The 27,444-nt window shown below is 39.8% G+C and overlaps 1 protein-coding gene across 3 annotated transcripts; it reads left to right on the forward strand.

Annotated features, from left to right (window-relative positions):
* lgi1b (leucine-rich, glioma inactivated 1b) lies at nt 1–27,444 on the forward strand. 3 transcript variants are annotated; one of them, XM_052027829.1, is made up of 9 exons: nt 1–42; nt 339–456; nt 840–911; nt 10,060–10,131; nt 10,235–10,306; nt 15,439–15,510; nt 22,326–22,495; nt 23,702–23,866; nt 23,952–27,444. In XM_052027829.1, exons 1-9 carry the CDS (start codon nt 24–26, stop codon nt 24,770–24,772), a joined length of 1,581 nt encoding a protein of 526 aa, XP_051883789.1. In that variant the 5' UTR covers nt 1–23; the 3' UTR covers nt 24,773–27,444. The 3 variants fall into 3 exon arrangements, with proteins under 3 accessions (XP_051883789.1, XP_051883788.1, XP_051883790.1); XM_052027828.1 differs by lacking the exon at nt 1–42 and having other exon boundaries at nt 53–456; XM_052027830.1 differs by lacking the exons at nt 1–42; nt 840–911 and having other exon boundaries at nt 53–456.

Below are 27,444 nucleotides of genomic sequence, written 5' to 3' on the forward strand. Positions count from 1 at the left end.
GTTTTATATGAACGGAGTTATAAATGGAAAGTCTTTTAAGCTGTGAGGCAAAAGGAAATTTGAATGGAATACATTGTGTACCAAAACAGCAGCGAGGGAGTTTTCTTGAGTTTAATATGTGCTCAGTAGATTGTGTAACCATTGCTGCTTGATCAAAGTACTGAGAAAAAGTTGCTTTGCCAGAAGACAAGACACAGAAAGCAGCAAGAATTGTTTATATTCAGGAATATTCACTACAGTCATTGTGCTGAATGGATTCATAATGGGAGATGCTAGTAAATTTGCAGGAAGATTCACTCTGTTAGTCTGGATACTGAGTCTGTTTTTTTCAAAAATAGGTGCAAGAAGACCTAGACCAGTAAAATGTCCTGAAAGTTGTATATGTACCGAAGAAACAGCCCAGTGTGAAAACAGAAAATCGGTTCCTCTGAGTTTTCCCTCAGAAGTAGTTAATTTGTAAGTATTACATCACCAGAACTGCAATAGTTTTACGATAATCTGAAAATGTAAGGAACCTTGCTCTATGTACAAATTTATTTAACAATTATACAATATTTAGAAAATGATAATCCCTGGCACGAGAGTTTGTTTGTGTTTGGAATAAACCTAGCTTTTTTTTTAGGTGAATTTGGAACACATTCCATTATCAAAGTAGTTAAGATTTATTTTGAAATAATGTGAAATAACAGACAAGTCTGGTTTACTGTAATTGTCAAATCCTGCCTTATTTGAAATTGTGTGCAATTTAAAAAAATATATATATGATCATAAAGCAGAAATTTACTGGTTTGAGTGTATCTCAGTTTGATTTGATTCATGTCAGCTCATTTTGTTTTTAGGTCATTCATGAACTCTGCTTTCAGTGAAATTCCAGAAAGAAGCTTTGTGAATATAAAGTCACTCCACCTTCTGTGAGATTGGTTCTTATTTCGCAATTTTTGGTGTAGTACAGAAATGGATCTCAGGGTTCTTTGAGAATAAGAATGAATTGTCTGTGTGACTGTCCAGCAATGCAGCACTAATAGGTAGGAATGTTTCAAGCGTGGGCTATGTTTTCTCTCTATTTGTAAAAATTAGGAGAAAACTTAGCCCCTATATTCTGATATCTTACTGGATGGTAATTCAGGTTAATGGTAAACTGCAAACTTGTGATCAAATGCTATTAAAAGGTGCAAAATGGAAAATATATACTTTGCAAATTGTAGAATAGTTTTTGGATGCCCATGTGCTCTAGACAAGACTGCAGAAAAATTACCAGCTGTATGAGCTGTACAGAGGCTGGTAGTCAAAGTATTTGTTGTGCATTTTTTTTGTCTAACCATTTCTTCATTGTCATGTTATTCCCTTCTTTGGCTCAGCATCAATTTATCATATATTATTTCTCTGTAAAACATCTTGGAACAACTTCTAAAAATAATGGTGCTGCATTAATGCTGGTTGTTTGAAATACAGTACTTTATAATAATCATTGCATTTAACCTACCTTCATCATCGAAAGGACCTTTTAATATTTTGCAATAATTGAAATTCATAAAATATAAATGAGCCCCTCAAATTAACCCATTAAAATGAATTGTTCAATCATTTGAGTTACTGTTTATTAATTTGGAAAGTTATCTTTTATATTTGTGGAACTGATAATAACTCTTGGAACATAATAACTCATTTTTATGAAAATTAAAGTTAATGTCAAAATAGTTAGGTTGTACCTGTCAACTTTTAATATTTTTGAGGATTAATTATAAACTTTCATTTTTTGATTTTTTTTTGTGATGATCCAAATCTAAAGAAAAATTATTTTACAATAACTAGCTGTTCCCCTTCTACTGGAAGATAACATGAAGAATCAGAACAGGTTAACCTCCTAGATGAGAGTGAGGAGGCAGGAGGAGGAGGATGAGTAGGGCTTTCAGCAGGAGGCTATGTGCACCAGGAAATGCAGGAAGCACTACTTCTGCCTGAAGCTCACTATAGAACAATATATGTAGCATCCAACCTTCTATAAGGATGTCTTCACTGATGTGTGCCAGGTGTTTCAGTCTAACTTCAGAGCTGCCTGAGGACCACAATGCCAGTATCAGTTAATGCCAGAGTGCCCACACTGGATGCCTTCCTGGAACTGGAGTTATGTGCAACATATCACAATTCATCAGATGCTATTCTAAAAGGAGGATGTGGATGCTTTCTATTTCTGAGAGCTGGAAAGTCATGCTTCCTTGCCAGAGAGCTGCAGAGAGAGGGAGATTCATAAGGATTATGGATATCCCTGTGGTGTGCAGTGCAGCTGTGCGCAGTGCACTGCAGGAAATTTATCATTATTAGAAGGGATACCAGTCCCTTAATAGCTATACAGGTCATCCCCAGGTTACTGCAGGGTTCCGTTCCTGTGAACTGTTTTTAACCTGAACAGTTCCCAGGTTGGAAATGCAGCCGCACACTAAGTTCCCACACAGCAGAAGATGCCTGCAGCCCCCCAGCAGCCATCAATTCATCCCACCAGTATCCCAAAGGTTTGATTGTATGTACATGTTGTACACAGGTCAGGCATTCATAAGCTGGAGAGGACCTGCATGTGGTGTATGACTACATACAATGCATCATACAGGTTAATTCCTGGTATCCTGGCAGCAGCACTGATGCCTTTATTCTGTGACAGTCCACTGTGCCATTTGTATTTTAGCCTCCATGACAAAAGTTACTGGAATGTTAGGGTTATCTGCTCACCAGGTGCTGTTAATCTACTTGTGCAGTCCGAGGTCATGAATGCCATGCCTACCAGGAATGTTGGTGTATGCCCCTCTCACCAGCTGAGAAAGGGAATGGATGCCAAAAGGAATGCTATAAGGGTGCCCTCCAGAGAAATGTTAATAGATGCAGCTCGACTTCACACATCGGGGGAAAATAAATAGAGCTAAAATGCAGAATTATGTCACATGTGCTTTGATACTTGTGACTGTTGTTGTTTTCTGGTATTTGTCTGTGACCATGGCATAATAATTTTCCTCAAAAGCATCACACCTTTATTGAAGCCTTGCTCATGTAATGTCAGGCCGCATCCCTTAACGTTTGTTTTGAGGCTCTCCAAATAGTGTTCCTTTAGGCCTCCCTGGTTTCTTCCTTGGTTGGTGGGTTAGGCATACATCAATTGTTCCGCCACACCAGGATGCTGCAAGTACTTCCTCTAAGAGGGAGCAGGCAATTTAGTACGATTCCAGCAAGAATCTTCCTGGCAATGGAGAGGAGGGAAATGCTTTGATAGCTGACACAATTGTCTTTACATTGATTTTTTAAAAAATGATAATGATGTTCTCATTGTTTAAGTCAGTATGCTCCACTTTAAAGAGCAGCAAACAGAGCTTGTTCGTCAGCATTTCTCCCTAGGGTTTCATGGTTTCACCTGGCATTCCATCAGGTTTTGTTCTTCATTTGCGCCACTGCCATTCAGACTTCCTCAGATGTTGATAGGTTAATGATGGACAGACTGCTTATGAAGGATAAAATTATCATCAGCCATAGTTTTACAATTAGAAACTTTTCAAAATATTCCTTCCAGCACCCTCTGGTAGAAGAGTACTATCTTCTTCAGGTCTCAGCAGCATAAGGCCACAAGAGCTTGGTCCGTACAAGGTCTTTGCCTCATAGAAAAGCTCCACATATTATGTTTGTCAGCAAATATTTGGATTTCTTTTGCTTTGTCCACCCATGTTTGTTTTTGACATCTTGATTCTTACTTGAGCCATAATTTTGAGCAGAAGGAAAGTGCCCTGTTTTGACAGGATAATTACTATTTCTTCCAGTCAAAGGAAGCTTTCCTCTTCTAGTCCAAGAGGGCTGCAATCTCATAGTTATTGTTGTATTAGTCCTGATGGCTTTGGCAGCAAGGCCCATAGATTCCCTGATTTGTTTAAGACTTCTCGATCTTCTTTGGTACTTATGTTGTTGTTTCCAAGTGTATACATGGATAATTTGTTTCTGATGTGTGCTTGGAAATTCCTGGCTCAGTGAGAATCAAAGTCTTTGGATGTTGTATTGCTATCTGTGCAATTCGGAATACTTTCTGCATTTTGGTGCAGCATTGATGGACATGACTAATCTCATCAAAAGGTGGTCAATGCAATGGTCATTGGTTCTATCTGCAAAACAGCAAAACAACCCCTTGATCCTATCTTTTTAAAATGATATTGTTTAAGAGATGCCATTCTGAATATGCAAAGCTGTCAGGTTATTTTGTATTGCCTTACCAAAGCATTTTCTGAGTAAAAGAGTATCTTTGAAATTGCTCATGGCCACACCTTTCTTACCAATAGTACCATTCCATACATTAAAATTTAGGTCCCCTCTTGCGTAATGACTCCTGAAGAGTATTATCTGTCTGTATTTGAAATGGATGGTGGAATTTTGTCAAGAACAAGATCAATATAGAAGGATTCTTTTTGTTCTTTAGTGTCAAGTGGGAAATGGCATTAACCAGTTGGATGTGGATGGTCACAACCAGTTGGGGAGTTCAGTAAGACAGATGATTAGGAGCTCTTGATCACAAAGCTAATACCATGTAATTTCTTTTAGCTTGCTGGTTTGCCTTTCCAAAAGAAGACATAGCCCTCACTACCTTCCCTCAGGTAGCCTTCATCCATAGCTTTTGCCTCAGAGGTTGTGAGGTTGGTGTTGAACCTCAAGTATCCTCAGGTGGCAATTGCTTTTCTGTTTTTGTGTCTTTTGCCCTTTAACTTGACAAGTAGAGTACAGACAATCACAATTTCAAAAAACATTTTTATATTTCTACTGCATTAGGACTGACACCAATTAGATATGTTAACTAGATAGGCGTAGTAGGATTTCCTATAGTTTGTGCACCTTTTCGAACCCCTTCCGAAATGAGATTAAGAGAGTGGTTCCTATACAGGTCTACTCACCGTGGTCTCAGCTGACAAAAATATTCCCTTAACCTGTCCATGGGCATGTGAGGATTGTTTTGTAGTCACTGCTTCCGTGTAGGTCTGTAACTAGCATCTCTGGGTGACCACTTTATCTGTACCCACTGTCACTCATCACTACAGAATTTTGTGAATAAGGATGAGGATAAGCCTACTCATGGGTAGTTTACTTTGGGGAGCTGTAGCATACCAACAGCCACTCAAGGAGGCACCTGTATCTGGTGGCAAAGAAAGGCCAAGAACACTAAGGTTTCTTCTTCCCTTGCAGCCTTCACCATCTTCTTTGTCCTTCAGATCTTTGTGTTGGGCTGAGTTTTATCTTGTATCTTACTGCTATGTGTGATCCTGCCTGAAATGTTCTTAGGGTCTTTAGTATGTACAAGCTTCACAACAGCAAGGTAGCAGCCCAGGGAAAAGATAAAAGCAAGCTGTGAGGTATAACTGTGAAATCTGCATAGGATATGGTGAAGCATATGATTGTGTGATAGTGATCATTGTAAGGTGAATGATGTAGGTATGTGGTGTGATGCATGGAGTAGTGTATAAGGTTCATGAAGCATTTGGTGGTTATGGCATTTGAAGTCGGATTCACTGGCTTTAACACCTTGACCAAAAGTGTGAATTCATTGAATACTGCATCCAAATCCTTGCAGCTTGACCCTTGGCATACATCTACATAGTAGTCTCCTCCCACTACCCTTTTGAACATATGTTTGGAAGACTATTCAACCAAGTTGGTACAATTTCCACCATATGGTACTGCTCTCCTTTAAGAGGAATAGACTAGCTTTAAACTATCCAAGTTAGCCTAAAATGGTGCTAGCCAATCACAAAATTGGGCCCTCTGCTGATGCAATAAATCTCTTTTTGGCTGGTGAAATAATTATAATGAGCAGGCAGCATGAATTTTGCATATTGCCAGCAATGAGTCTAATGTGGGATAAAGATAGAGTGTGACCCTTGCATCCATTTTCTGCACGATCCTACCTTGCTTCCATCGCCTTACATTTTATTGAGCCTTGTATGCCTTGCAGGACTGAAGGTGTTACATTTGAATGCACACAGTATACGAAACAAGGTAGATGAGCTTATAGCGCAGTTAGAAATTGGCAGGTACGACGATGTGGACATCACAGAATCGTAGCTGAAAGAAGATCACAGCTGGGAGTTAAACATCCAAGACTACACATTCTATTTGAAAAGACAGACAGGTGGGCAGAGGGGGTGGGGTGGCTCTGTTGGTAAAAAAAAATGAAATCAAATCCTTAGCAAGAAGTGACATGGGATCAGAAGATGTAGAATCCTTGTGGGTAGAGTTAAGAAATTGCAAGGGTGAAAAGACCCTGATGGGAGTTACATACAGGCCTCCAAATAGTAGCAAGGATGTGGGGTACAAATTACAACAAGAGATAGAAAAGGATTGTAAGAAAGACAATGTTATAGTGGTCATGGGTGATTTCGATATGCAGGTAGACTGGGAAAATAAGGTTGGCACTGGATCTCAAGAGAAGGAATTTGTAGAATGCCTACAAGATGGCTTTTTAGAGCAGCTTGTGGTCGAACCCACTAGGGAAAAGGCAATTCTGGATTTGGTGTTGTGCAGTGAACTAGACTTGATTAGGGAGCTTAAGGTAAAGGAACCCTTAGGAGGCAGTGATCATAATATGATAGAATTCACCCTGTAGTTTGAGAGAAGGAAGCTAAAATTGGACGTATCGGTATTACAGTTGAGTAAAGATAACTACAGAGGCGTGAGAGAGGAGCTGGCCAAGGCTGATTGGAAGGGGATCCTAGCAGGGATGACGGTAGAGCAGCAATGGCAGGAGTTTCTGGGAGTAATTTGGAAAATGCTGGATCATTTCATCCCAAAGAAGAAGCAGCTTTCTAAAGGGAGGATGAGGCAACCGTGGCTGACAAGGGAAGTCAAAGACAGCACAAAAGCAAAAGAGAGGACATACAATATTGCAAAAATTAGTGGGAAACTAGAGGATTGGGAAGCTTTCAAGAACCAACAGAAGGCAACTAAAAATACAATAAGGGAAGAAAAAATGGAATATGAATGTAAGTTAGCCCATAATATAAAAGAGGATACCAAAAGTTTTTTCAGATATATAAAGAGTGAAAGAGAGTCAAGAGTGGACATTGGACTGCTGGAAAATGATGCTGGAGAAGTAGCAATGGGGAACAAAGAAATGATGGATAACTGAATAAGTATTTAGCATCAGTCTTCAGTGTGGAAGGCATCAACAATATGCCAGAAATTCGAGAGAGTCAGGGGGCAGAAGTGAGTGTAGTCACTATTACTAAGAAGAAGGTGCTTGGGGAGCTGAAAGGTCCAAAGGTAGATAAGTCACCTGGACCGGATGGAGTACACCCTAGGGTTCTGAAAGAGGTAGCTCAAGAGATTGTGGAGGCATTAGTAGTGATCTTTCAAGGATCACTAGAGTCAGGATTGGTTCCAGAGGACTGGAAATTGCAAATGTCACACCACTCTTTACGAAGGGAGGGAGGCAAAAGACTGGAAATTATAGGCTGGTTAGCCTGACTTCGGTGGTTGGTAGATTTTAGAGTCCATTATTAAGGATGAGGTTTCAGGGTACTTGAAAGGATATGGTAAAATAGGCCAAAGTCAGCATGGTTTCCTTAAAGGGAAATCTTGCCTGACAAATCTGTTGGAATTCTTTGAAGAAGTAAAAGGCAGGATAGACAAAGGAGAGTCAGTAGAGTTTGTTTACTTGGATTTTCAGAAGGCCTTTGACAAGGTGCTGCATGTGAGGCCACTAAACAAGATAGGAGCCCATGGTATTAAAGGAAAGGTACTAGCATGGATAGAAGATTGGCTGACTAGCAGAAGGCAAAGAGTGGGAATAAAGGAGGCCTTTTCTGGTTGGCTGCCGGTGACTAGTGGTGTCCCACAAGGGGTTGGTGTTGGGTCCGCTACTTTTCACGTTATATGTTAATTATCTGGATGATGGAATTAACAGTTTTGTGGCCAAGTTTGCGGATGATACAAAGATAGGTGGAGGGGCAGGTAGTGTTGAGGAAACGGAGTCTGCAGACGGACTTGGACAGGTTGGGAGAATGGGCAAAGAAGTGGCAGATGGAATACAGCGTAGGGAAGTGTATGGTCATGCACCTTGGTAGAAGGAATAAAGGTGTAGACTATTTTCTAAACTGAGAGAGAATTCAGAAATTGGAGGTGCAAAGGGACTTGGGAGTCCTAGTGCAGGATTCCCTAAAGGTTAAGTTGCAGGTTGAGTCAGTAGTAAGGAAGGCAAATGCAATGTTAGCATTAATTTCGAGAGGACTAGAATATAAAAGCAAGGATGTAATGCTGAGGCTTTATAAGGTGTTGGTCATACCACATTTGGAGTATTGTGAGCAGTTTTGGGCCCCATATCTAAGGAAGGATGTGCTGGCATTGGAGAGGGTCCAGAGGAAGTTTATGAGAATGATCTTGGGGATGAAAGGGTTAATGTATGAGACGCATTTGATGGTTCTGGGCCTGTACTCGCTGGAGTTTAGAAGGATGAGGGGGGGATCTCATTGAAACTTACCGAATATTGAAAGGCCTGGATATAGTGGGTGTGGAGAGGATGTTTCCAGTAGTGGGAGAGCCTAGGACCAGAGGGCACAGCTTCAGAATAAAAGGATGTCCCTTTAAAACTGAGATGAGGATGAATTTCTTTAGCCAGAGGGTGGTGAATCTGTGGAATACATTGCCACAGATGGCTGTGGAGGCTGAGTTATTGGGTATATTTAAAGCAGAGGTTGATAGGTTCTTGATTAGTAAGGGTGTCAAAGGTTACAGGGAGAAGCCAAGAGAATGAAGTTGAGAGGGAAAAATAAATCAGCCGTAATCAAATGGTGGAGCAGACTCGATGGGCCGAATGGCCTAATTCTGTTCCTGTGTCTTATTGATTCTGCTCATGTTATCATCTTGTGTAGTTAATACTGAAGCCTAAAATAATTCTCTTAACGTTCCATTTGGTTTGTTTATAAAAATTAAAGAACAATGAACTCAAAACTGATCCTTTGGGAGTTCCAATACAAACCACTCATTTAGAAGATCATCCTATCATCACTTATCTGCTTCCTATCATTAAACTGATTTCATTTCCATGCATTTATTTTCCCTTTAAAACCAGGGACTTCCAACTTGTTAAGAGCTTGCTATGTGCCATTTTGCTGAATGCTTCTGAAAATCCAAATATAGAACATTTTTTCACTGTAGCATTATAGAATTTTTGATTAACTTCTCTGTTACCTCAACAGAGAATTCACTTATGATAGTCAGAAGTAGTTAAACAAGTTCATGTTAGCTGTCCTTGATTATCCCACATCTTTTCAAATGAAGGTTTATTTAGTTCCTGATAATGGTTTATCAACAGCTTCCCAAGGTCTTGTGTTCATAATTCCCCTCTCCTCCTCCATTGTAACATTCACGCCATCACCACCAATAATGTTTTATACCTGGTTTCCATTGTGAAAACAGATTCACAATACTCATTTAATACTTTAGTCAGGTCCTCTGCCAAAGTATGAAAACTTCCCTTTGGATTTTTCATTAGCCCAGTTTTTTTCCAATGCCAACCTCTAACACTAATATTAGAGTCACAGAGTCATAGACTCCATTAATATCTTGGGGTTCAGTTTTATGTTGCCTGTTGTACTCATTACCGATCTTTGCTTTGGCCATTTTTTTCAATTCCTTCTTATACTTTTAATAACCTTCTTAAATATTAAATGAACCTTACTACTGGCAATATATGTGGACTCTGGTACCTCCTTGTAGTTGACTGCACAGATCTGGAAACAGGACATACACATTCTCACGCTACAGATATATTGGGCTCAGTGAATAAAAGAAGCAGAATGAAGAATCACAACAATGAGAAAAATATAGCTAAAATATTGCTGTCAAAGGGTAAAAAAAATGTATATTTTGCAACTGCATAGGCCCTTTAATCAGGAACCACTAATATACTGCCATATTTCTTAAGGTGAACTTTGTCATTGACTTTAACTTCGTCAATGTAGCTTCGAAATAGTAAATTAAGAATTTTATTGAGCTTTAAAGATTTGTTTGGTTTTGTAAACATTAATAAATTGTCTTTTTTAACAGTTTGTTCACTTCAAACACATTTTATTTGATTGCCAATGATGCATTCAAGGGCCTTGATCATCTGGAATATCTGTAAGTAGATGCCAAATCATCGTATTGGAAAGAAAATCAAACATCCCATGTTATGTCATTATTTGTAATAATCAATGTACTATAACATTATTTTTTTCTACAGCTTTATAGAAAATAATAAAATCCAGTCCATTTCAAGGCATGCTCTCCGAGGACTTCAGACCCTTACTCATTTGTAAGTTCATTACTGCTTTTTAATCAGTAAACATTGTTAACACAATGTTGAATTTAGAATTTTTAAATAAAAACAAAATCATTGCAGTCATTAGGATTAATATTACTCATTTGTTTATTAACAACAACACAGCTGGCCCAGTGTTTAGGTTTTTGTTAATTAACTCTTGCCGTTTGTTCAATTATCTACTGATATATAATCATCTTGAAATTAACTTCTTAAATCTATGTTAGCAAGATCTAATTAACTGCAGCAGAGATTTAAGTGATGAAATGCTTTGCTCATATTGACAAATTTGCTGCTCCGAATTGAGATTAGGAAAAAAGGGATCTTGTTGCTCTATATCCTTTTTCATTAGGTCAGATTGTGCTGGATGCTGGCAGCTGCCTGATCTTCAAGATCGCCATCTACTGATACGATAAATCATTCTTCAAAAGCAAGCTGTAAACTGCAACAGGGCTTCATGTGACAAAGTGGAGAAGCCCTGTCACCTGGTTGACCCTCACTAGCTTTGCAAATGACAAAGCTGGGGGAGAGTTTTACTTCCTGACAAAGCTGTAAGGAAGCAAATTTCATAGACATTTAAAAACTATTAAAATTGAAACAGATAATTTTTAAAAAAGCTAATAAGATTGTAAAAAAGCATTAAAACATAAAAACATGGATATAATTAAAAACATAAAGTGAGATGGTATAAATTTTTTAAAAACCTCTCTTTTGCCTTCTAATCAGTAGGCCTAGAATCCCAAATGAAATCAATGGTGACTCAGATCCTGTGTCATTCTGGGAAATTGCATAAAGTGAAGGAAATTGCAAAAGGAGCCTTGAAATGTCCTTGGCAAGTAGGATTAAAGAGAATCCCAAGGCATTTTATACTTACCTTAAAAATAATAGGATAACTAGGGAGAGGGTAGGATCACTCATGTATAAAGGAGGAAATTGATGCTTGGAGTCAGAGTATGTTGGCAAGGTACTGAATGAGTACTTTGCATCGGTATTCACTAAGGGGAAGGACGTGGAGGATAGCAAAAGCAGCGTGGGTCATGCTGATGTACTAGAGCATTTTGAGATCAAGAAGAAGGTGTGCTGGGTCTTTTGCAGTGCATGAAGGGATGCAGGGCCTGATGGGATATATCCCACGTTGTTGAAAGAGGCAAGAGAGGAGATTGCTGGGGCCTTGATGAAGTTCTTTGTATCCTCACTAGCAACAGGCGAGGTCCTAAAGGACTGGAGAGTAGGCAATGTTGTTCCTTTGTTCAAGAAAGAAAATAGGGAGAATCTAGAAAGTTATAGGCCAATGAGCCTCACATTAGTGGTAGAGAAGCTATTGGAGATGATTCTTAGGGATAGGATTTACATGCATTTGGAAAAGCATGACCTGATTAGGAACAGCATTCCTTTGTCTGGGACAGGTAATATCTTACAAATTTGATTGATGAGAGTAGGGCTGTGGACATTGTCTACATGAACTTTAGTAAGGCGTTTGACAAGGTCCCTCATGGTAGGCTGAACCAAAAGATTAAGATGCGTGGGAGCCATGGTGACTTAATAGCTTGGATTCAGAAGGCAGAGGGTAGTGGTGGAAGGATATTATTCTGGCTGGAGGTCTGTGACCAGTGGTGTTCCACAGGGATCTATGCTGGGACCTCGATTGTTTGTGATATATATAAATGACTTGGATGGAAATGTAGATGGGTGGCTTAGTAAGTTTGCAGACAACACAAAGATTGGTGGGCAGAGAAGAAGATTGCCAAAGGGTACTGCAGGATATAGCTCAGTTGCAGATATGGGCAGAGAAATGGCAGATGGAGTTTAATCTGGCCAAATGTGAGGTATCACAGTTTGGGAGGTCAAATGTAAGTGGTAAGTATACAGTTAATGGCAGGAACCTTAACAGCATTGATGTACAGAGGGATCTTAGGGACCAAGTCCATAGCTCCCTGAAAGTGGCCACACAAGTAGATAGGGTGGTAAAGGCGGCATATGGCATGCTTTACTTCATATGTCGGGGCACTGAATATAACAGTAAGGAAGTCATATTGCAGCTATATAAAACTTCGGTTAGGCCACACTTGGAGTATTGTGTCCTGTTCTGGTTGCCACATTATTGGAAGGATTTAGAGGCTTTGGAAAGGGTGCAGAAGATTATTACTAGAATGCTGCCCGGATTAGAGGATATGATGAAAAAGGAGAGGTTGGGCAAACTTGATTGTTTTCTCTGGAGCACCAGAGGCTGAGAGGGGACCTGATAGAAGTTTATAAAATTATGAAAGGCATAGGTAGGGTAGATAGTCAGAAACTGTTTCCCAGGGTAGAAATATCAAATACTGGAAGACATGTATTTAAGGTGAGAGGGGGAAAGTTTAAAAGAGATGTGCAGGTCAAGTTTTTTACACAGAGTGAGAGGTGCCTGGAATGGGCTGCCAGGGGTAATGGTGGAAGCAGATACAATAGTATTTGCATTTAAGAGGCTTTTATATAGACACATGAGTATGCAGGGAATGGAGGGATACAGATCATGTGCAGGCAGTATAGATTTAGTTTATTTTGGCGTTATATTCGGCACAGACTAATTGCAGCATGTCATGAAAGGTGAGCTTGTACCTACAAGTCAGTAAGTCTGGATAAAGTCTTCTGCTTTTGACAGTGCATGCATTGAAGTCTGTGATTTACTGAAGTTTAAATGGTTAAATGCTGCCTGTTCCAGCTGGAATAACTGACTTCAATCAGCAAGATTTGCCCAGTATCTTTTATATGGCTGTCTTATGTACTTAGAAAAGGTCCTTTATGAGAGATACCCAAAAAGCCATTTTTTAGGCACAGCATATTGTTGGACTTGTGCCTAATATTTCTAATCTTTTGCTGACCTCTGAAATGGACAATGTCAGAGGCACTTTCAATTTTATTGTATGAACAGGAAGTCGTACTTTAATATGCTTTTATGGATATTGTTCTATTTACCGTCCTATGAGTTTCCTAAATTCATTGGGAAACACTGCATTTATCCACAAAGAAAGGCATTTGCTAATCACAAAGCCTGTTTCCCCTTAATCATTGTGCCACTTACTAAATTTCCAAAGTCTTTCACTTTCCAATCAGATGCTATGATCACGTCCTAATCCAGGATTTGAGCCCTTTACTTAAACTGATACTTTCATGGATTAATGAGAGAGATCTACGTTGTTGAAGTTATCATCTTTCAGTTCAGTATTAAACCAAGGTGGCAAAAAAGAGCATTGCACATATGCTGACATAAAAACAGAAAATACTGAAAACATTCAGCAAGTCATACAGCATCTGTAGAAGAAGAAAGAGAGTTAACATTACAGGTTGATAAACCATCACCAGAACAGTTCTGATGAAGGGTCATTGGCCTGAAACATTAAGTCTGATTTTCTTTCCAGAGATGTTACCTGACATGCTGAGTATATCCAGCATTACTGTTTTTATTTCAGCTTTCCAGCATATGAAGTTTTTTTGATTTTCAGTTACTGTTGGATCCACATAATACTGCAAGGTTTGCAGAAAAGTTTACATGGAGGTATCTGATATTTAGGGTTCAATTGATAACAAAGCTTTTCTTAATTATTGCTAAATCTATCCATTCATTTTTATATTCTGATACATTATTTCAGAACTTATACAGAATCAATGCCATTCTCACTTTTTATGTTCTATCACTACAATTTTAATTTCTGTAAACAAATTACTGTCATTATAATATGATCAGAGATAAATGTCATATTTTAATCCTGCAGTGCAAATGAGCACACACTCTGACACTTTGAATGGAAATATGCTGGATAAAAATAAAGTTGTGTCAGTAATCAGAAATAAGTATCCTTGCTGACAATTTTAAATTAAGATAAGTTAAAATACTAACTTTTTACTTCCTGAAGCTGTGCTTTGGTTTAAGTCCATCCTATACAATTAAGATAATACTCATACTTTGCCACTAAAGACAGAAAAATTATATAAGTTACAAAAATAAATAACAAGTGCAAAAGGAATAATGAGGTAGTGTTCATGGGTTCATGGACCATTCAGAAATCTGATGGCAGAGGGGAAGAAGCTGTTCCTGAAATGTTGAGTGTGGGTCTTCAGGCCCCTGTACCTCCTCCCCGATGGTAGTAATGAGAAGAGGGCACGACCTGGATGGTTAGTGTCCGTAATAATGATGCTGCCTTCTTGAGGTACCGCCTCTTGAAGATGTCCTTGATGGCGGGAAGGGTCGTGCCCATGATGGAGCTGACTGAGTCTACAACCCTCTGCAGCCTCTTTCGATCCTGCACATTGGAGCCTCCATACCAGGCAGTGATGCAACCAGTCAGAATGCTCTCCAGCATATATCTGTAGAAATTTGCAAGAATCTTTGGTGACCTACCAAATCTCCTCAAACAACTAATGAAGTAGAGCCACTGATGTGCCTTCTTCATGATTGCATCAATGTGTTGGACCCAAGATAAATCTTCTGAGATGTTGACGCCCAGGAACTTGAAGCTGCTCACTCTTTCCACCGCTGACTCCTCAATGAGGACTGGTGTGTGTTCTCCCAACTTCCCCTTCCTGAAGTTCACAATCAATTCCTTGGTCTTTCTGACATCGAGTGCGAGATTGTTGTTGTGACACCACTCAACCAACCGATCTATCTCACTCCTGCACGCCTCCTCATCACCATCTGAGATTCTGCCAACAACAGTGGTGTCATCGATGAATTTATAGATGGTGTTTGAGCTGTGCCTAGCTACACAGTCATGAGTGTAGACAGAGTAGAGCAGTGGGCCAAGCACGCATCCTTGAGGTGCACCTGTGTTGATTGTCTGCACGGAGGAGATATTACTACCGATCCGCACTGACTGGTCTCCTGATAAGGAAGTCAAGGATCCAGTTGCAGAGGGAGGTACAGAGGCCCAGGTTTTGAAGCTTGTCGATTAGTACTGGCCATTATGGCCGTTATGATCAATCTCATTCAATTAAGAATGTGCAATTTATCTTAACGTATTAATACCAAAATACACTTTCCTACAGCTGTCTTAATAGCTATTAGATATTGAAGAAAGGAAAGTGAATGTAATAGTTCATAAATTATATCTTACTAATATTTTTCTTTTACTTTTGTTTGCTTTTAACAGAAGTTTGGCGAATAATAACCTTCAAACTCTTCCTAAAGACTTATTCAAAGACCTGGATGCATTAACCAATGTGTAAGAACTATTGGTACCTTCTGAAACTTTATTCCTTTTTTAGTGCTTAAGATGTATGAAATTTTTGCAGAAAAGGCCAGTAGTTCCGTACAGATATACCAAAATTTACCTGAGTAACCAAAAGGTGGTTCAGGACTCCTGTGCAATGTGTTTGTGAATGCAGAAATCCTGAAGTTCCACACAGCTGATTAAACTGTCAAGTATAATGTGTCCCTATATGGGACCCAGTGGTAGAAAGGAAACCTTTTATGTGATGTTGGGAATCAGAATCAGGTTTATTATCAGTGACATATGTTGTGAAATTTGTTGTTTTGCGGCAGCAGTACAGTGCAAGACATAAAGACAAAAATTACTATAAGTTACAAAAATAAATAACTAGTGCAAAAGAGGAATAATTAGGTAGTGTTCATGGGTACATGGACTGTTCACAAATCTGATGGCAGAGGGGAAGAAGCTGTTCCTGAAACAATGAGTGTGGGTCTTCAGGCTCCTGTACCTCCTCCCCAATGGTAGTAACGTGAAGAGGGCATATCCCAGGTGGTGAGGGTCCTTAATAATGGATGCTGCCTTCTTGAGGCACCGCCTCTTGAAGATGTCCTCGATGGTGGGGAGGGTTGTGCCTGTGATGGAGCTGGCTGAGTCTACAATCCTTTGCAGCCTTTTTCGATCCTGCACATTGGAGCCTCCATAACAGGCGGAGATGCAACCAGTCAGAATGCTCTCCACTGTACAACTGTGGAAATTTGCAAGTCTTTGGTGACAAACTAAATCTTCTCAAACACCTAATGAAGTAGAACTGCTGGCGTCCCTTCTTCATGATTATATCAATGTGTTGGGCCCAAGGTAGATCCTCTGACATGTTGATGTCAAGGAACTTGAAGCTGCTCACCCTATCCACCATTGATCCCTCAATGAGGACTGGTGTGTGTTCTCCTGACTTCCCCTTTCTGAAGTCCACAATCAATTCCTGGATCTTGCTGACACTGAGTGCGAGGTTGTTGTCGTGACGCCACTCAACCAACCGATCTCTCTCACTCCTGCACCCCTCCTCATCACCATCTGAGATTCTGCCAACAATAGTGGTGTCATCGGCCAATTTATAGATGGTATTTGAGCTGTGCCTAGCCACACAGTCATGAGTGTAGAGAGAGTAGAGCAGTGGGCCAAGCATGCATCCTTGAAGTGCGCCTGTGTTGATTGTCAGCGAGGAGGAGACATTACTACCAGTCCGCACTGACTGTGGTCTCCCGATAAGGAAGTCAAGGATCCAGTTGCAGAGGGAGGTACTGAGGCCCAGGTTTTGAAGCTTGTTGATTAATACTGAGGGAATGATGATGTTGAATGCTGAGCTGGAATCAATAAACAGCAGCCTGACGTATGTTTTGCTGTTGTCTAGGTGCTCCAAAGCTGAGTGGAGAGCCAGTGAGATTGCATCTGCTGTAGACCTGTTGTGGCTGTAGGCAAATTGCAGCAGGTCCAGGTCCTTGTTCAGGAAAGAGTTAATTCTAGCCGTGACCATCGTCTCAAAGCACTTCATCACGGTAGATGTGAGTGCTACTGGGTGATAGTCATTGAGGCAGCTCACCCTGCTCTTCTTGGGCACCGGTGTCATTGATGCTTTTTTGAAGCAGGTGGGAACTTCCGACTGCAGCAGTGAGAGGTTGAAGATGTCCTTGAACACTCCAGCCAGCTGGTCAGCACAGATTTTCAGTATCCTGCTCGGCACACCGTCGGTGCCTGACGTCTTGCGAGAGTTCATCCTCTTGTTCTGACATCAGCCTCTGAGATAGAGATCACAGGGTCGCCAGATGCTGTGGGGATTTGCACAGGTGTAGTGTTATTCTGCCATTCAAAGTGTGCATAAAAGGCATTGAGCTCATTGGGGAGTGAAGCATCACCACCATTTATGCTGTTAGGTTTTGCTTATGCCATAGATGGATCATGCATCCGATCATGCACGGCAATGGCATCCAACCCCGCCACAGCTGTCATGCATCCGATTGTGTCTCTAACTTCACACGGAATTGCCTTTTCACTTGCATGATGGCCTTCCGTAGGTCGTACCTGGACTTCTTGTATGGTTCTGGATTGCCGGTCTTGAATGCCACAGATCTAGCCCTCAGCAGACTGCGAATCTCCTGGTTCATCCAGGGCTTCTGGTTTGGGAAGACTTGGTATGTTCTCGAAGGCTCACGCTCGTCCACGCAGGTCTTGATGAAGTCAGTGACGGGATATTTGCAGGTTGCAAGTACATTGTTCAATCATTTTGAGTTAATTTAAATGAATTAATTAAAAATTTTATTTGGACTTCTGGTGTTCTGTGGACTTTTTAGGTGTTTACATTATTTCACTTTTTCTAAATTGGATTATTATTTTTTAGTACTTTAAGAGCATTTGTGAATGCAAAAGATGTGGAGGTTCAGCTGCATGTAAGGGATTAGGAAGGGTGTTCAGGAAAGTCAGGGAGTTGAGGCCAGGGGCAACTGAGGGGGTCAGGCTGTCTTGATGATGGGGGCAGTAGGAGATGAAGGAATCAGCGAGTCAGGTAATAAGATCATTGTTGGGAGGGGCTGGGAACGTCAGTACTGTGAGGCATGACTCCCAGGTTGGGGTGGGGACATGTGAAGGGTAGAAGTTATGTAATAGGACTTATCTTGCTGAAGTCCAAGACTAGAATTGCACAGGTTGTTTCAGGAGTGACTTACAATGGTTGGTTCTCTGAGTATCCTGGTCTAATTCCTCTGTCAATTAGATGCACTCAGGTGACTCATACTAGCAAAAACCAATTTGAATGTTCTTTATCATTCATTTCCCAGAAATGCTGAAATAAACCAGTGTTATCATTGAAATTTTATGCCAGTGTATCATTTCAAGGCTTGTAGTCTCCTGATAAAACTATGGTCTTTAGTGTAGATCTCCATCAAGTAGGTGCTAGAACATTGTTTCCTGTCCATAGCTTCTCATAACTTAGGGCACTAATGACTCGAACAGAGCCCTGGTTCATGACTCCTTTGACAAAAGCAGCACTGAAACTTGCAGAAAACTGCCACAACATTATTGCAGAAAACATTGAAACAAAGGTTCAGGTACATTGATTTATTGGGGGAGTCATTGTAAGTCCAGCATGCCAGGTTTCTGCAAGCTGCTTCAACAATTTTTGCATCTCATGGAGAAGAGAGACCTCAACCAATGGTAGCAAAAAACTTTGACCAGGACCCCAAAAATTCTGCATAATAAATCATTCACTCAAAAGGAATTTTAGACACCTGTAATTTAGTGCCTGAAATATACCTTTCCTGACAGTCATGCACATGATCCAACTATGGCAAGAAGTAGAATCCATGACACTGGTTGTCTCTGCTTCTAGATCAATGCATATTTGTCTCATTTTCATAGTTACTTTTTATGATGGTACCAACAGATACCAATATCTTTTCACTTGCCCTTAGACCTCTCTGGACTACCAGGTCAACCCACGCACATCTAGTAATACTCCTCATTATAGAATAGTTCCAATTTCAAAAGGACCAACATTGGAGGAGAGCTGCATCATTTAAAATGGAGGTGTTTTCTAACCACTTAGCTTTCTGTTCATAAACAACCCATGACTAAAAGTGGACATTAGCTCTCTAAAGTCTGCGGTTCAGAAAATCCAATCTGCTGACCCTTGTGTATTCCCAATGGATCACACAGTGCTTGCTAAGAATGCTGCCGAGTGCTAATTGTAACTGAGCTGACTTTGTGTTATCCAGTACCTACACCATGTGCGGTGCCTGAAGAGCAATGGCCTAAACTACATTATAGCCCTTGCATTCTGCTATTTTAGCTACATGATTCAGCTTTCCACCACCTGGTTGGTTGTTGTTCTACAATGACTGTACATGATGAATCTACTGTAACTCCTCTTTTAGTCTTAGCTGTAACAACAGAAAATGCTAGAAATACACAGCGGGGCAGTTGCCATCTATAGAAAGATGAATAACAATTCAAGTTTCAGGCAGGTCATTGACTTTTCATCAGAACTGGAAATAATTATAAGATGCAGAGAAAGGGGGAACTAAAGGAAAGAACAAAAGGAAAATTCTATGATAGTTTGGAGGATGGACGAGGTTAAATGACTGAAAAGGGTGATGGTACAAGGCAAAAGAAATAACCAAAAAGATAAATGATGTTAAAGGATGTGAAATAGCGTTAATTGAATCATGGTCTGAAATTGTTAGACTCCACTTTGAGCCTGGATGGTTGTAACGTGCCTCAATTATAAGATAAGGTGTTGTTCCTTGAACTTATGTTGAGCTTGACTGAAACAAATAAGGAGACTTGGGGTATGGAGGGAGTAGAGTAGAAGCAGGACAGAGAATTTAAATGACAGGGAAACAGAAGCTCTTGGCTGTGCTTGTGGACTGAATAGAAATGTTCTACAGGGCAGTTTGTTCTCTCCAGTGCGGAGGAGGCTGCATCATGATAATATTGCTGAGTGATTCCAGTATGCTTTGTTTCATCTCAAATATCTAGTAACTTAGTCCTTGTCCCACCTAATGCAGGCAAATGGGATTAGTGTAGATAGGCAAAAAGGCCAGCACAGATGTGGTGGACCAAAGAATTTAACCTGTTTGCATTGAGCTTCTAAATCAGACTTGTAAACACTAATTAGAAACATTAGATCTTGCACTACATCAACCATTCCCCCAAGCCTGACATTACTCTTCTTAAAAAGTATCCACAGCTTTCTAAAACTTCCACTAATTCTTAACTATTTATGTATTTTATCCTGAAGCTTGACCACATTAAGCTTGAATAAAACTCTATGAAATGCCAATTGCAAGGCCAAGGATACCATGTTGCAGTAAATTTAACACAGTCCACTTGAGATATTTTAGCATAGCTCAACATTTTTGTGCCTACATAATGAAAGTGTTTAAAAAGATGGCTGGGTACTTTCTGAGCCAATTCCTTCTTCCATAAATGAACTGTGGACCGCTTATGTGTATGACACACATACAAGAGCATGCACAGTGGAACCAAATGGCATATAATGCTTGTTTTCATATTACTTGCCCAAAATTGTGCTGCAAAGATGAGGCTTGCAAAAGGAATACGAATGCTACCCTCAATTGGATAGCATCCTGCTACATGGTTATTTACAGGACTTGATTTTACTTGGGCTGCTGCTGGGAGTCAAAGACATCCACTTTCTACCAGATAGGTTCCTTCTTTAAGTTTGATAGAGATTGCTCCCTTGCATCATTGTCTCCCAGTCCTGCTCCTTACTGTTGATATCCTCAGGTGTCAACCCCATGATCAATCCCCACCTTCTTATCTTCCTGACCCACTCCTCCTCCCTCTGATTGTCTCCTGGCTAATCATCCCCCCCAACCAGCTTCCCCCTTCGCTGATCTGTGCTCCCATCCAACCACTCATCACCATTCCTAATTGTATTTTCACAGGATCCTCTTCCTATCTTTCCCACAATCCTCTCCTCCCTGCCATGCTCTTCCCCTTGCAAAATTCTTCCTCGTGATCCTTCTCCTTGAGATCCACACTCCTTGAAATCCTTTCCCTGTGATCCTTTCCCCGTGATCTCCCTCCTAAGTATTTCATCCCAGTGATCATTTCCCCTCAACAATTCTATGTTCTGTGATCCTTTCTCCCATATTCCTGCCCTCCTACAATTCTCTCCCCTGTGATCACACACCCTGCGATCTAACCCCCTGTGCAGTCCGACCTATGTTATTACATCCTATGATTCTTTCCCTCATGATCCTTCCCACTCAACCAACTTCCTCCTTAGCTGATTTGTGCTCCCATTCAACCCACACATCACTGCCCCAATTGTTTTTGCAGCTGGGTTCCCCCATGACCCTCTCTTGTAGTCCTTACCCTCTGCCACCTGTTCCCTGCTGTGATCTTTTCCCATCTGTGATCCTTTCTGCTGTGATCCTTTGCACTGTGAGATCCTATCTCACCACTTTCCAAACCCCTGGCAATTCTTTTTCCCCCCAGTTCTCTTTCCACCTGTGATTTTACACCCCTCTCACACTTGTCTTTACCTCCCCTCTCCACCTTCTTCCTCTGCCATTTTTCTTCTCCCCACCCCATCCAATCTGTGGACACCCGATCTCCATTATCTGCAATGGCAAGAAATTGCATGTTTCCTCTTATGGGGGGTTCCTGTGTGATATGACATTAGTTTCTGAGGGCCTGGTACAATCTGGAAAAGATGATACCTCCAACAATACCTGCCCCAGGGTTGAGGTCAGATTATGTGCTGACTTCATAGTTAGACATGACCATGACCTTCTGAAGCATTGTTGTAGGCTTATTAAAGATAAAAATGCCTGCTAACAGTTAATTGTTTTATAATGATTACAAGTTGCTCAAGTGATAAGGGTGTGAGTTCACATATTATTTGCATAGATTATCTTCATGCTGAAACAAGATTCCTTTCAGTAGGATGGAAAGAAAGATGGAATTGTTTTTATGAAGTGCCTTTATGACCTTGTGAAGTCTCAAAATATTTTATTGACAATTGCATTGTGCATTTTAAATATAGTGACTTCTGTGACTTAGGAAGTTTGGCAGCCAATCTGACTACAGGCAGCAATAAAATGATTGCTTGTTGGGGGATAAATATTGCTCTTTGTCATATCCATCTGACTTGGAGGCAAGAATGCTACCACTGAGCCATAACTGATAAGAATTTGACATTAATAAAATAATCACTGTACCTTTATTGATTTTGAAAAATATCACACATTATTATATAATCATGAGATTTGCCTCATGTCACCAATTAAAACTGCGTTTCTTCACAGAGAACTTGGCGGCAATTCATTCCACTGTGGTTGCAAATTGAAATGGCTGGTGGTATGGTTGAGTAACACCAATGCAACCGTTGATCAGATCTCTTGTGCAAGTCCAGTGCAGTATAAAGGAAGGAAGATAAGCAGCCTCCCACTGAAAGAATTTGACTGCATGATCGCAGGTGACTCAATCGGACATATATTTGTACATGGAGTAGAGCTGCAATTAGAGTTTCCAAATTGATAGTATCCTGCATCCTGAAAGTTGTAAATTTCAGTGGAAACTGAGACTTCTTATGATGCTTTTCCTCTGCTATTTATATCTAGATGGCTTTACCATCAGCCTTTTCCTGACGGGAAACTGGCTGATCCAGGTGTAGATATCCACTAAACAATTATCAATGCTGCCATATGATTGATCAATACAGGTACATTGTGTTGGATTTGATTCCCAGTAGTTCCTTCTCCATTCTGCAACCCATATGAAGGCATCAGTTTGGTACTGATATTTTGGTAAAGTATATTTCTTATTTCACTGGTTTGATTCTATTTGATTAGATTTCTTTAAGCATCAGTTTAAGTGGGCAAAACCAAACCAGAAAATTCCAGGAGATCCTCCACGTGAGGTATCCCTAGAGAAGTAGGCATGTCTAGTCCAGCATTCAGGCTGGCTGCCTCAAAAACAAAAACAGTCTCTTCAACATGCATATTTGCAAATCTCATTCTAATGTGCAGTAATAAGCTGGTTTGTCTGATATGTTTTCCATTAAGATGAGATTCTTGAGTCATTTATAAGAGAGGAGTAGTTGAGGTGATTTATAGTTACATTCTTCAGGGCTTTTTCTTTGCTTATCATCCCGTAAGTGAGCCCTATCTACCTACCACAATGATAGGGATGGAATTGGACCCCATTGAGCACCAGTGCAGAATATAGAGATGGAACCATTTGAGCCTATGCTTGTCATAATAGAGCCCAGCACTTTTGGAATAAACAGGCCTTTAAAAAAACTCATTAATTTTTTCCTACCTTTTTCTCACCATGGGACTGTAGTGTATATTATTTTTTGCAAGATGATACCTGTGCAGAATGAGATTGTATGTAGTGCCTGCAGGGCTTTACCTGATGCACATTGATGCTTCTTGTTCCTAGCCATCTTCCACAATACATTCCATTTCCTAATGCTCATTCCCTTAGGGCCTTTTCTGGTGATTTCAACACTACAGAGTTTCACTTAATCAAAAAGTAAACTTCATTTCACTTGTAGGTTCCTTTAATCTGGATAACTAATTAAAGGAGAAAAAATCTTCTGCTGTCTTAGATTTGGTAATACATAAATGATTAAATTCGGACAGCTATAATTAATGTATGGTTCTCTTTCTTTTCATAGATTTTGCTCCTTACCAGACCCTGAAATTTCAATCTATGTCAGTTGAAAGCTTCAATTACATGAGTGATATTTATGTAATGATTGCGCAACCTTTTGCTGGGAACTGCACCATCCTTGAATGGGATCACGTGGAAATGGTCTTTAGGAATTTCGACAACATTACTGGTATGAATGCCTCTCATTTAAGTTGGGAAAAAAAATTAGTTTCTTTGTTCATTGTTTCTGATTTTCTTTGTGGATCTCTACACAGGCACTTCAACAATTTTCTGTAAACCATTGATCGTTGAGGGTCAGCTATTTGTTGTTGTTGCCCAGCTCTTTGGTGGCTCCTACATATATAAAAGAGATACTTCTGCCAATAAGTTTATTAAATTGCAGGATATTGACATTTTAAAAATAAAAAAACCAAATGACATTGAATCATTTCAAATAGAGGGAGAATGGTTCTTCATTATTGCAGATAGTTCAAAGGGTGGAACTACAACCATATACAAATGGAATGGAAATGGATTTTATTCTCACCAATTATTGCATCGTTGGTACAGAGATATAGATGTGGAGTACATTGAAATAGCCAACAAACCACACTTAATCTTGTTAAGTAGTTCCCAACGGCCTGTTGTCTATCAGTGGAACAAAGGAAAGAAAGAATTTATTTGGCGCATTGATATTCCTGATACAGAAGATGTACATGCAGTCAAACATTTTAAAATCAAAGATAATTTATACATTTGCTTAACAAGATTCCTTGGTGACTCTAAGGTAATGAAATGGGAAGGCTCCATGTTTGTGGAAGTACAGACATTTCCATCCAGAGGATCCATGGTATTGCAGCCTCTTCAAATAAATAAGTGGCAATATGCTTTTCTGGGAAATGACTACTCGCTCACCCAGATTTCTCAGTGGGATACAGACAAAAGAAAATTTGTGAAATTTAATGAAATCTTTATCCAGGCTCCAAGGGCATTCACTTCTGTATTAGCAGACAACCGAGAGTTTTTGTTTGCATCAAGTTTTAAAGGTAGTACACAAATATATGAACACATTCTAATTGATACAAGTGGGACCTAAAAGGCTGACCAAGAGCTGTTTCAGGAAAGTTTTTTTTTGGAAGTACAAGTATAAACAAATATTTTAGTTAAGTCCATGTGGGATTTTGTACTGTTCTATTTTTCTGTTGTAGTCAACACTGCAAGGTAATCAATAATTCCTGTTACTTTTCAATAATTTTACAGTTAAGTAACATTTTTAGCTCTTCTGCAAGTTGTTATTCTGAATGAACCTAACATACTTAATGGATACCTTCATGCATAATCACCATAGATGGTTGGGAATTGCTAAGGTAACTGGTTGGATCATTTTGCTAATATTTGCTCAGATTCAAAATGGTCACTTTGGTTTGTTTTGTTTTACTTCATGCAAATATGTCTTTCCCCTTGAGGTTTATAAAATCGCTGGTGAAGCAAGCTCAAGTTAGCTGCATTGATCAGATAATTCATACATTCAACTTTTCCCTGCACAAAATAAGTCTGTAGGACAGATTGTGCAGATCACTGTGTTTAATGAAACTAGAAATTTGTCCCTAGCAATACGATCTTGTGGTATCATGATTTTGTGTGCTACATGATTCAATTTTAATGAAAAATCACTGCAAAGGAAAATTATGGACTTACTGTAAGTCCTAAGAAGTCTGTGATTTTTCTTCCAGGTACTCCATACGTCTGAACCACTATTGCATTACAGGCCTTCAGTCATGCGCAAAGACATGTAAAAGGCAGGCTTTTGGATATTATTTCTGGGATTTTGTATCTTTTGTGCATTTCCCATAGACAGTGTGGGTCACTTATTCATAAACAGGCCTTCACAATGTTTGGAAAATCTGCTTCAGTGTCATTTAAAATGAGCCTGCCTGAGGAGGTCCCAGGCCGTGAAGTCTGATTCTGGGAACATGTCTCAAGTCGGGCTTCTTTACATGATATACTTACTTATCATGACATCATGATGGCTGTCCCTTGGGCACAGTACCTCACTGAAGTCATGACCCCCACTCAATTAGTTTGAGGTGACCCTGATTGACACCACCACCCAATGACTTCCCAGCTTAATATTTCTATCAATCTGTAGCAGCCAACCAATGCCCCTAAAACAGTCTAACACAGTTCTCTACCAACCCCCAACAGCAATCAGAACCCATTGCTGATAACCCTACCTGCCCCTCAAAGTCCTGATACCCCAAACCATTGGCCTCTCTCCCTGTCATGAATCCCACCCCGGCAGACCTGGAGTTATCTGATTTTCTTTCACAAGGGCAGAGTGCATGAAAATTGAATAAGGCTTATTCATTAGCACACATTGTCATGGGTTAGTTGGCTTGCTATACACCACTCTGTTAATGTGCCTAAATAAGTGTGATTTTATTTCTATTCTTTATGAATGAATTTATAATATAACCACACATCGTTGTGTTTTCTTCTCATTATTTCATTCCCTCTTCCAATCATTGCCATACATAAGTATGGAAATTACTGCTGAAGTTATGGTGGACAAATTCATCCACTAAGGTTTTAATGTCTTTTTAAACACTACTGTATATTTTATAATGCGAAACTCTCATCTTTATTGTAAATCTTATGTTTCTAAAATTAAGTGAATCACGAGTAACAGGATTGGTTTTTCACTGAAGAGAAGGGATTCTAAATACTTAAAATAATTGCATTTTTTTTCCTGTGAGATTTGGAAATCACCTCCAAGTAATCTTGTAATTGTAATAGTTTGGTACATTGAAACCATGTCATGACTCAAACGCTTGTTCTGGTTTTGAGGTGTAATTTTGAAAGATGCATATGCACTTGGAATTTGAATTTGAAGAGAATTACAGTCAAAGCTGGAAACAACAGGCACCTTTAATAACTTAACCAATAGTCCATCCATCTATCAGTTTGGAAATATACAAACTTTATACCGACAATGCTGGAAGTTAGCTCCAGCAGTATCTATGGAGAGAGACCAAATAAACTTTGCCAATCAATAAACTCATCAGTTCAATATGTAACAGGCTTAAGGCAATACAGGTGCAGTGTAAACTGGACAGGAGGAAAGAATACAAGGGATTGGACAGAAGACAGGAGAGATAAAATTACTAAAGGGTGATTCTCCAAAGCAAAGACTGTTTTAATAGGACAAATAAAAAGGAGGCAAAAGATGGGTCAAGGTGACTTACACCTAGGAATAGCAGAATCATGATCCAAAATTTTTTGAACTCAATATGGAGTCAGTGGTGCCTGATGAAAAATGAAGAACAATCCCTTGAAGTTTCATTGAGCTTCATTAGAATGGCACAGTAAACTAACAGAGAGGTCAAAGTGTGGAAGAGTAAAGTGACAGGTGACTAAAGTCTTGAGGTCTGTTGAACTGAACAAAGCTGTTCTGCAAAGTGGTCACACAGTCTGATCTTACTCTCCCCAGTAGAGAGAAGACCATGTCATTAGCAACAACTAGAGAATCTCAAGTTGAAGGAAGTACATGGTAATTATTGTTTCGTGTGGAAACAGTAGGAAGGGAGGAACTAAGAGGGCAAGTTGCACTGGGAACTGCCCTAGAAAGCTTTGCAAGGTTGATAAGCATTAAAATATTAATTCATTTTGTAGTGTATTTCTACAGTATGTACAAAATCAACATTGTTGCTGTGAAAGTGAATTTATAGATCATTTTATTAACAAATACCTAATAAAGAAATCACATTT

The sequence above is a fragment of the Pristis pectinata genome, chromosome 12 (genome assembly GCF_009764475.1).
Source record: "Pristis pectinata isolate sPriPec2 chromosome 12, sPriPec2.1.pri, whole genome shotgun sequence".
Taxonomy (NCBI): Eukaryota; Metazoa; Chordata; class Chondrichthyes; order Rhinopristiformes; family Pristidae; genus Pristis; species Pristis pectinata.